Below are 10,253 nucleotides of genomic sequence, written 5' to 3' on the forward strand. Positions count from 1 at the left end.
CCCCCCCCCCCCAACTATCCTGTCGGGTCGGGTGTGAGAGCCTGGGGTCGAGGGAATTTCGCATCTTGTGGCAAGAAAATGGGATTAAGATAAAAGCTGATCAATAAATTTATGGTTTTAGGTCAAAGTCACAAGTGTTAATATCTATATTCTATTGAATTCTTCCTTTAGAATTCATTGGAGGCAAATCAAATGAATGGTCAAATCTACGCTATTTACTTGTTAATGTGTAGACATATCTGTGAAATGGGCACTAATTACCATGTTGGGAAGAAAAGGAATTGAAGATGGGATATCTGGCATCTCATTTTCTTCTTCACCAGTCTCATCAACTTTCAAGCCCTTTAAGCGCTGCTGTATTCTTAGTCTCCTCACCTAAATTCATCAAAAACTCAAACGTTGTTCAACCGGAAAAAAGGCAGAAGCCAATGGAAACTGTAAATGCATCAAACAGTAACTCTTATTACAAAACTCACCTCTTCCATTAGGAGAAATATCTTATTGCGCCTACTCCTAATATTATCTTGGATTTCCTGCATCTGCATCTGAACAAAATCCTGAACAGTCTCTGGCCCTTCAATAATGCAGAAATTACTGCAACAACAAAATTTCTCATAAATAATGCAACAAACACAATGGACCCAACAGCCAAATTATACACAGATTGAGTTCTAAACTTGTCGTTTTCTTTTCGCCAAAATTAGCAGAGAAATGTTCAAACCCCATAGCATAAAGCGAAAGAAAAGGGAGAAAGTTGTAGAGTTGACCTGGGATTACTGTCTGCTGAGGGGTTAGAATTGGGGGCGGGCTTTGAAGAAGAACAAACCCATAGAGATATGCGTTTTGGGTTTGTTCCACTGGAAGATGGGAAGGGAAGGGGAGTTCGGCAAGAATGGAGCTTTGAAGTTCGGGGCAATGAAAGGTGAAAGCTGATGGCGATAGAACTCATCTCTCCCAGTCTCCCTATCCTCTTCTGCCCATCCCAGTTAGTTAAAGAGGGATGGTGGTGGGAGAAACCGACCGTTCTATTATTAAAGTCGGTTATTGTTAACTTTTTCTTGGGAAAGTTGGGAAACAGTAAATACACCGAACTTTATATAAAACTAGCTATTGTCCCGTGCGATGCACGAACTAATATTATATAAAATAAAATGAAGTGTTGGTGTAAAAACGGAATAAGAACAAATAAATTTCTTTTTTTAGAGAAAAATTTAATATTATTGAAAGCACAAATTATAAATTATTAAAAACCTCTTTGTAAATTACATTAGTAGTAGAAGTACAACTTATTTTTGAATGAATTAATTTTCACTTTTGGTCCCACGACTTTTGAGATTTAATTTTCACTTTTGGTGCCACAATACTCAATATAATTCATAAAGCTTTCATTCATTACAAATTAATCCTCCGATCCAGTGATCCACTAGTTGTACTGTGATAAGAATCACCATAACAACTATATGTATTTAATTTCACCCTCCTAGAATGAGGTTTTTCCCATTTAAGCTGCTTTGTTACAAATTGTCAAGTTCTAACCCTATAACCATCAACCTTTGCAAAGGAAATGGAACTTCCTAGAAATTGATGAATACCTATATTTTGTTGTGAAATTTATATAGTTTCTAAATCTTTATACTTGTTCTTTCTATGAAATAAAAGTAAAAAATAAAAGAAGAGAGATATGCAATCTATATACAGGGCCACTGTTAGGGCAGTTGCCCCCTTCCCACGCCACCCTTTATATATATGTATGTATATATACACAGACATAGCATTAAAGTTTATATAAAATCTATGTTTATGTTTAAATTATTAATAGTTTGAGGAGCTTAGTTATTTTAATGTTAAATTTGATATAAAAAAGCCTATGACCCCTATTTTACGAATCAATTTTTTCTCGATCATTTAATTAACAAAATTTTTTCTCGATCATTTAATTAACAAATAAAATGCTCAGTCTACTTTTTATTGATCTAACTAAAAGAAATTAAAATTAAAAAGTATTTATAAATATAGTGTTATTCAAAATATTTTATCTAACTGATTATGTTTTATATTTTGTCATAAATATTTTTACATTTTCACCACTCAAGTATATTTTTTGCTCCGACCCCCTAACTATCATGTAATCTATCAAAAACATTCTATTGTAATTATAATGTATTTTATATTTTAACAAAGTCACACTCAGATGATTTTCTGGATCTCGTCCTTGCATATATATATATATATATATATATATATATATATTATACACTTGTGAACAATTGATATTTCATGCACATAAAGGGGGGAAGTACAAATGTACTATTCAAGAAAAGAACTTTATTGAGCAAAAAAAAAAAAAAAAAAAGAAGAACATTGAAATGGATTTAGCAAGTATCTCGAAAGGGCAGCCTGTATTCTCATCATGCAAATTAGGATTTGCAACCATGACAGTGTCAGAGAATTTCAATCACTTTATGATGCAGATTTGAGTTCCACTATTTTTTGGTTTCAGACAATTGCTTGTTAATCTTTGCAGTTCTGGGCAACAAGCAATTGCTTATCACAGCAATAATTAGCATATTCAGCCACCAAATCTCACACTGTTGTGGTTGCTAATAAGTAAATTATTTACATGGCTCTTAGTTCTGAAAATTGTCAGATTGTGTTTATTCTTTTTGCTCTTTTAAAATTAACGTCAGAATTGGAATTAGTACAACAGAGAAATGAAAGAAAGCTGACTCTGAATTAGAAAGGAAACTCAGCAATTTTACGTTACTCTGATTAAGAGCAAGCCTCGAGTTTGGGAAGAAGGCCTCGCCAGGCTTCTGCAACGCTGTTTGCTAGATGCGCTTGTCCCTTTGCAAATTCGTGTAAAGCAAGACCAATATCCAGTGTTTTTTGCTCTTGGAACTGGACAATCTCTTCATTCATCAAACGGGCTATTGTCTTGAATCTTTCAGCTGCTTCTTCCCCCTCAACCTTCAACTGTTTCATACAAATGATGTCAGGCAAAGCAGGGGATATCATTGGGTAGAGATCAAAAGAAAAATTTGTAGGCAAGTACCACTTCATATTCACGCTCAGCCTCGGCTAACTTATCAGACCGCATTAGCCTGAGTTTGTTTCTTGAACAGAACAGAAGGGCTCAATTAGGAAGAACAATACCCAAGTAAGAATTAGCTGTCAATTCAAATCACAATGAAAATAAATTTCAGTTCACCAAATCATACATATCTATCTCCTTAAACTTGATTGTTTCAGCCAGTTCACACTGATGTTTGAAAGCATTTGCTCTTTCTGCCATTGTGGCCTGTAAAAAACATAAAATAAAAGACAGGTTTTGAGTCATTTGACTATAAGAAAATAAATCATTATGTGTCAACATTTGAGATAATATAAATGTCATTACCATCTTCAAGTACTTCACTGTTATTTTATTAAACCATATACTCATTGTCAAGCAACAATGAATGAAATGTTGCCAATTATAAGTTAGTTGTTCAAGGCAACCTTCCTTAGAAAAGTTTCCAACTCACCTTAATTGACTGCACTGCTCGAACATAATCCTTCAATGGCTCTTCAAAATTCATTAGAAGGTTATGTGCCTGGGTGAGAGAACATAACCAGCATTTTCAATTTAAGTAAAAAGATCCAACCTAACAGATTCAAGGAAAAAGATGCAACTTCACAAATAGTCTTCCAATCCAGACTACCTCTTTCTGCAGCTTAATCGATTGCAGCTCACATTTTGCACCAAGTTCAGAAAATGCCTTCCCAAGGGAATTTTCTTCGGAAGTTCCCAGGAGTTTGACTGCCTTTCCAAAATCTGACAAAGACTGTCCTAACTCTGTGGTAAAAAAATGTTTCATATAAAGAGAACAAGCAACATAAATTTTCATCATTACACAATTAAGACTAATGCATTTAGAAGGAGAGTCTGAGATGCCACCTAGGTAGTTATCCTAAACAGAACATACGCTATATAAGCCTTAGGGAAACACCCCCCCCCCACAAAGCCCCACCCACACAAAACCCCAGATGGAAAGGGAAGAAATGTTCTGTCAAAGTTGTTTTACTTGCTATTTTGCTTCCAAGTTTCCAACTGCAACCAAGAGGAAGCTATTCTACCTTTTACGAAGACAATGTAAATTGTGCTCACATTGACAAAATGTCTTTCTTATAAGATCACTGAATGAGTATGCTGTATGCATAATAAGCGGCATCTCTAACGCCAGTATTTAGTACCTCTATGTCTCTTTACAAGACGATATGCATGCTTTTGAGCTTCAGCTAGATGATCTTCAAGCTCAAATATATAGTGCTTCAACTTCTCATATTCAGAATTTGATTCTTCAACTGGCTTTTCCTTTCCAAGAACAACATCACTCACTTTTGATTGTACATCCTGCCAACCAGTTAATAGTGTCTCATTATTTAAATATCACGATGATCAGAATGCTCCAGGGAACTCAAGGCTTAGCGGACCAACTAAATGCTTACAAAAATTAAGAGCACAACCAAATTTGGCATGCATAGAATAATAATAATAACAACAACAACAACATAGTATATTATAACTACCAAGAAAATCTAACTAATATTCTATTGCATGCATCCACCAAGATGTTAAGGTTAATTTTAGCTAGTGGCATCACGTTGTTCATGTGATCCTGTGCCCTGGTGTAATAGGAGGAGCAAAGTCAAATTGCCTCATACCAAGTAAAGTGATGGAGAAGATCAAGCAAAGGTTGAGTAAGACAGTATTTCTAGGCATCCAACATGTTTTATTAGGTTGACTGCATCCTTTCTAATAAAAGTTTTTTACTGCGAAATAGTAAAATCTACTTTTACAAACTAATCTATTACCTTAAAAATTTGCATCAGATCGGATGGCTTTTTCTTGAAAATACTAGTCTCTTGGGACCTCGCTCTTTCCATTGTCTGCAAATGAGGTAAAATCAGATGACAGATAAATTCCTTAGGAAAATTATCATTAAAAACACCATAAAACAGACCTAGTAATGAAACAGAATCAGATACATAGGCAGCATTATTGATATTTATTGACAAGGAAAATTTTCAGAGCACGAAAACCCATTTTATTTCAAAATTCAAAGTGATTATCTATTTTCCCTGAGGATCCTAAAAGTCTTAAAGCACTAAGATATTAAGCTGCAAAGTGTTTGCTATGATCTCAAGAAAATATACTTTTACCAAGAAACTATCAGCTTTTCACTTTTTTCTTTTTCTAAATTCCTATAAGGTTGAATTTGGTCTGTGGTCTACTGACCAAGTTATCATTCATCTATTATTAGGTAATGAGTTTGAGTCCTAGAAATAACCCTTTGAAAGGATGGCTAAGGTTGAATACACCTTTAGTATTAAGTTCAAAGAAAATATACTTCAAGTTCAATGTATGATAACACAATGAAAACAACATTAAAGACACAACATGACCAAATGCCCTGATAAAATTTCATAATTGAAGAATAGAACCAATATGTTTTCCTATTCAAGCTACCAAAAATTAAATATTTTACCTGTTCATCTGCCTCCAAAAATATTCTTAAATCCTCACTTTTTTGAAGTTCATGATGTGAAGCTATGCGGTTAATGAAAACATCCAGAGCTCGACATCGCATTTCAATGAATTCTGCACTAAATCTGAACTTCTCTGCAAAGAGTACAGCAGTTAGGCACACCTTAATATTCAATGAGAGCACCTTGAGGCCAGTGGAAAGGGAGGTTTTGGGGATTATTACCTACAGTGCTCTTCTCTGGGAGAGGAGGAATAAATATTCCCTTATACTTCTCAAAAAGGTGATCGTGCAACCAAACAAAATCACTATAGCGTCGAATAACAATCTTTTCTTGCCCTTGGAAGTCAGGTAAATTAGACTGACAACACAAATTTCTACTTATGAGTCTCATTTTGTACATGCATACTTTTGTATGCATGCATATACAACAGGAAAATAAACAAAAGAAAACAAAAATGAGTGCTTTATTGTAAAAATGAAGAGACAAATATGGTTGTTGAGGATTTTTTTTTAAAATTTTTTTTTAATATGATAAGTAAATAATGTAGTCAAGATTGAAAAGAAACATCTTGAGAATCAATGACAAGGGAAGCTATGTGGCATATCCATATATTAATAATATGATGATTAACAATACTTTTTGGGTGCTACGAAAATTTAATAAGGAACCTTTCTAATTTCTAATGATGTACTTAACTAATCTTTTAATTTCCCTATCTCTAAGCAACTGCCAAAAGGAGAATAATAGAATATGCAAAGCCATGCATGTAAAATGACTAAATTTTAAGTGAAAGAAATAACGACTATTGCATACAAGATGTGTAGACAAGTAGCATAGGCATATTTCTTTTCACTTTTTCAACTTCGTTTTTTCCCTTTATGGTCTGGTGGGGATGTTTAGTTTGCCACAAAAATTTCAACAAACTTATTTATATCACATAAGAAGCTTTAACATACCTATTGCACTAACAAGTCTACTATAATTAAATAAAGCTTTTGTATACTGTTACATCAAGAATCAATTTTGTAGACCATTAGCACAAGTAAATCCACACTAAAAGAGGGAAGGGAACCAGTCGGTTTATAGACCATTTTCAAGGGAGTTACAAAAGTCATCATGAAATTTAGCACAAGTAATTTCAACATTAGTTTAACTTGCAAGATAATTGTGGATTTGTACTGAAGCTTTTAACATATCTATTGCACTAACAGGTCTACTATAATTAAATAAAGCATTTGTGTACTGTTATATCAAGAATCAATTTTGTAGACCATTAGCACAGCCACACAGGTAATTCCAACACTAAAAAGAGGGAAGGGAACCAGACAATTTTGGTTGCGTAGTAGTTTATAGACCATTTTCAAGCGAGTTACAAAAGTCATCATTAAATTTAGCACAAGTAATTTCTTTCTTATAGGTTATCTTCATCTTGTGGGTCCTAAGGAAAGTGTCAACATCAAACTTTTGTGTGAGGGAGTACAAGTAGGGAGTATAACTTGGGAGTACATGTAGTATTTTTCTTTCTTTCAAAAGTAGTTTAACTTGCACGACAATTGTGGATTCTTGGTTTAAAACTTAACATTTCTAATTATACATCATTTAAAAAAAATCATTTAAAGCTCAAAATGACATGTAGAAAATGCAAGAGCACCCTAACAATCCAAAAATCCAGAACCAGAAAAGGTTTCATTACCACAATTCGGGCACTCCCATTTTTACCAATCCGATCCGTATTATTGAGTGATTGAAAAGAATGACACAATTACACATGCAGGTAGAAAAATATCAAAGCATAATACAAATTTCCGGAAAAAAAAACATGTAAAGGATAAAAGGAAATAATGACCTTGGTGGTGACTTTGTAGGAGATATAAGCTTGGACCCCATTGCCCATTTTAGCTGGGTCGGTCACTGATATTGAAAGATAAGGCGCCATTTGTGATGCGTGTGGGGATCTAGGGTTTTGAAATGACCCGGATCCGCTTCTCTCCTGTTGTTCCGCATTCAAGCACCAACCATTTCAATAATAAAGAAAAAAACTGTTAGCTTTACCAACTCAATCAGGATATATAAACAAGTGAGAAGAAGATGATGATGGAGAAATCGTATTACTGTGGAGATCATGGCAGCTTGGCGATTAAAGGTCGGAAAGAAGATTAACAGAGAGTTGATAGAACAGGGGCGATGGAGAGAGACACGTGCTTGCTAAATCTCACAGGTGGGGCGAAATCTAACTGATGTAGTAGCGCGCAGTTTCTTTTTCCGGTAATGACGACCCGGAGACCCGTTACGAATAAAGCTATCATTATCTTGCAATACTTTCTTTTAAAAATGAATTTCATTCCCACATAATTAAATTTAAAAAATTTTCAATATTTTTTTATATACAATATTCTTTCATTTTAAAAATAGTATCACTTTAGAAAAATGACAATTTTGGTCCACATGTTTAATTTCTACCAATTTTGAGAAAATGCCCAAAATGGTCCTCCGACTATGGCTTTTTCTTAATTTAGTGCATTGACTTTTAATTGCACCCAATGTGGTACTCAAACTATTCAATTTTAAGCCAAAAAGGTCTCCTTTAGCTTTGGCGTGAACTTGACGTTAAACACAAGGGTAAAATGGACAATTTAACATCTTTGTCTTTGAAACCATTTGACCGGTCGATTTCTTCCCCAAATTAACAAAATACAATGCAATTCTTCAAATCTGGGTTTTCTTCTCCCTCATTCATTCCATAGCCATCATTCACAATGCGATTTCTTCAAATCTTGTTCGTCGTATCCATAGCCATCAACGAACCAGTGTGTTTTCCTTGTCGCCACCATCTTTCTCCAAATCTGGGTTTTCTTCTCCCTCATTCGTTCCTCGCCCGCCAAGTTCGCCGCTAGCCACCACCATCTGTTGCCCCACCGCGACGACTGCAGCTCCGGCAAGGTCTACGGCTATGAAACTCCGCGGAAGAAGGTGTAAGCTCTAAATTGAAAGAAAATTTTATCAACACACACTTTTTTCACAATGGAAGAACACTGGAGAGATGACTACTTTTATGGGATGTGGAGCAGACAAAAAGCACAAAACATGGGTTAGTGGAATCTGAGTGATATCTTACTAAATTAGCATTTGTCAGCTTTGTTTTATATAAATATGTTGTGTGTTGTAGGAAGTTTCATTAAGAAATGTCAGAAGCAAATGAAATAAAATTTTATTCATAATTTCTCTCTTCTCAATAATCTCAATTTAAATTGTAGATCAAATTCCTTGGCCGAACTCCATTTCTGCCCTCCAAATTCAGATGAACCATATCATACGTCAAAAAACTTAGTTGAGTCCTCAAATTCACCTCCATTGAATAGTCACAAAAAAACCAAAAATGCCATGCTAAAGTAATTCATTGAGCTTTGAGCTTGTCTGACCCTTCACTTTCTCGTGGGTATCCAACCTGTCGGACGGCCACTTAATTATTCCACCTGCAAAGTTGAGAGACCACCGGAATCAATAAAGGTCATATTTGCCTCGAATGAAAAATGTTTTCCGGTTAGGAGGAGAGAAGCACTTAAAGACAGATTAGAAGAGCCTTTAAATTGGAGACCATCACTTGAATTACCCATTTTGCCCCTCTTTTTAACACCCAATTCACGCCACATCTAACGGCTGATCAGTTTGGCCTAAAATTGAATAGTCTGGGGACCACATTGGGTGCAATTAAAAGTCAAGGCACTAAATTAAGAAAAGACCATAGTCGGAGGACCATTTTGGGAATTAACTCTACCAATTTTAGTCCCATGACTATTGTTTTAGTACCAATTTTTGTCCCATGATTATTGTTTTAGTGCCAAAACTCATCGCGCTGGTCATCCATCCATTTAAAACGTGTCGAAATCTAAAATTTTAAAGGTATTTTTGTCATTTTCAACTCAATATCCCAATTTGAGCATGAATAAAGAGATTTAAGCCCTAAGATCAACCACAATTCACAATTCTCCTCCTCAAATTAATGTAAAATGAGGAGAAAAACTGCGGATTTTGATCGATCTTAGGACTTAAATCCATATATTCATGTTCAAATTGCGATATTAAGTTGAAAAGGATGAAAATACCCTTAACCATTTTAGATTTTTAAACGTTTTAAACGGATGGGTGACCGGCGCGATGAATTTTGGCACTAAAATAATTGTCGTGGATGAAAATTAGTACTAAAATAATAGTCGTGGAACCAAAATTAGTAGAAATTAAACATGTGGACCAAAATTGTTATTTTGTTAATAATCGTGTGACCAAAACTGGTATTTGCTCTATCACTTTATTATATTATACTAGTATTTTACCCGTGCAATGCACAAATAAATATTTATTATTATGAATTTAAATAAAAAATTTTAAAAAATTAAAAAATATTAAAATGTACAATATAATAATATAATTGAATTTTCATATATTTGGTCAAGTAACTATTATCATAGGATTTTCAAAAAAAAAATTATTATTATAACATACAAAATTAAAATTAAAATTAAAATTTTGTATGATTAATATAATCTCTAATCATGTACATATTTAGATAAATTTATAGAGAAAAATTTACATAAATAAATTGAGCTATTCCTAATCGTATTTCATATATATTATAGTTTTAACAATATGAATGATAACTAAGAAAATTATACTTAAAAAATAAAAAAAATGTTAAATTTTAAATTTTGTAGTAATTAACGTGTATA

At 33.9% G+C, this 10,253-nt stretch overlaps 2 protein-coding genes across 4 annotated transcripts in view; both read right to left on the minus strand.

Moving 5' to 3' along the window:
- The window catches only part of LOC116016000 (protein ORANGE-LIKE, chloroplastic), a 3,720-nt gene extending 2,705 nt beyond the window's left edge, over window positions 1-1,015 (minus strand). The window contains exons 1-3 of the mRNA XM_031256170.1: window positions 768-1,015; window positions 477-594; window positions 262-375 (exon numbers count right to left, since the gene is read on the minus strand). Of these exons, the coding sequence (XP_031112030.1) occupies window positions 262-375; window positions 477-594; window positions 768-949 (414 nt within the window). The 5' untranslated portion in view covers window positions 950-1,015. The remainder of the gene's footprint in view (window positions 1-261; window positions 376-476; window positions 595-767) is intronic.
- Window positions 1,016-2,380: 1,365 nt separating this feature from the next.
- Window positions 2,381-7,815, minus strand: LOC116001024 (sorting nexin 1-like). 3 transcript variants are annotated; one of them, XM_031240938.1, is made up of 11 exons: window positions 7,642-7,814; window positions 7,376-7,519; window positions 5,751-5,886; window positions 5,529-5,662; window positions 4,855-4,929; window positions 4,234-4,393; window positions 3,702-3,835; window positions 3,525-3,593; window positions 3,219-3,298; window positions 3,053-3,101; window positions 2,381-2,973 (listed from the first exon to the last, which is right to left on the minus strand). In XM_031240938.1, exons 1-11 carry the CDS (start codon window positions 7,651-7,653, stop codon window positions 2,770-2,772), a joined length of 1,197 nt encoding a protein of 398 aa, XP_031096798.1. In that variant the 5' UTR covers window positions 7,654-7,814; the 3' UTR covers window positions 2,381-2,769. The 3 variants fall into 3 exon arrangements, with proteins under 3 accessions (XP_031096798.1, XP_031096789.1, XP_031096805.1); XM_031240929.1 differs by having other exon boundaries at window positions 3,053-3,113; window positions 7,642-7,812; XM_031240945.1 differs by having other exon boundaries at window positions 2,943-2,973; window positions 3,053-3,132; window positions 7,642-7,815.
- Between the last annotated feature and the right edge of the window lie 2,438 nt (window positions 7,816-10,253).

Source organism: Ipomoea triloba, chromosome 1, assembly GCF_003576645.1.
Source record: "Ipomoea triloba cultivar NCNSP0323 chromosome 1, ASM357664v1".
In the NCBI taxonomy this organism is placed as follows: domain Eukaryota; kingdom Viridiplantae; phylum Streptophyta; class Magnoliopsida; order Solanales; family Convolvulaceae; genus Ipomoea; species Ipomoea triloba.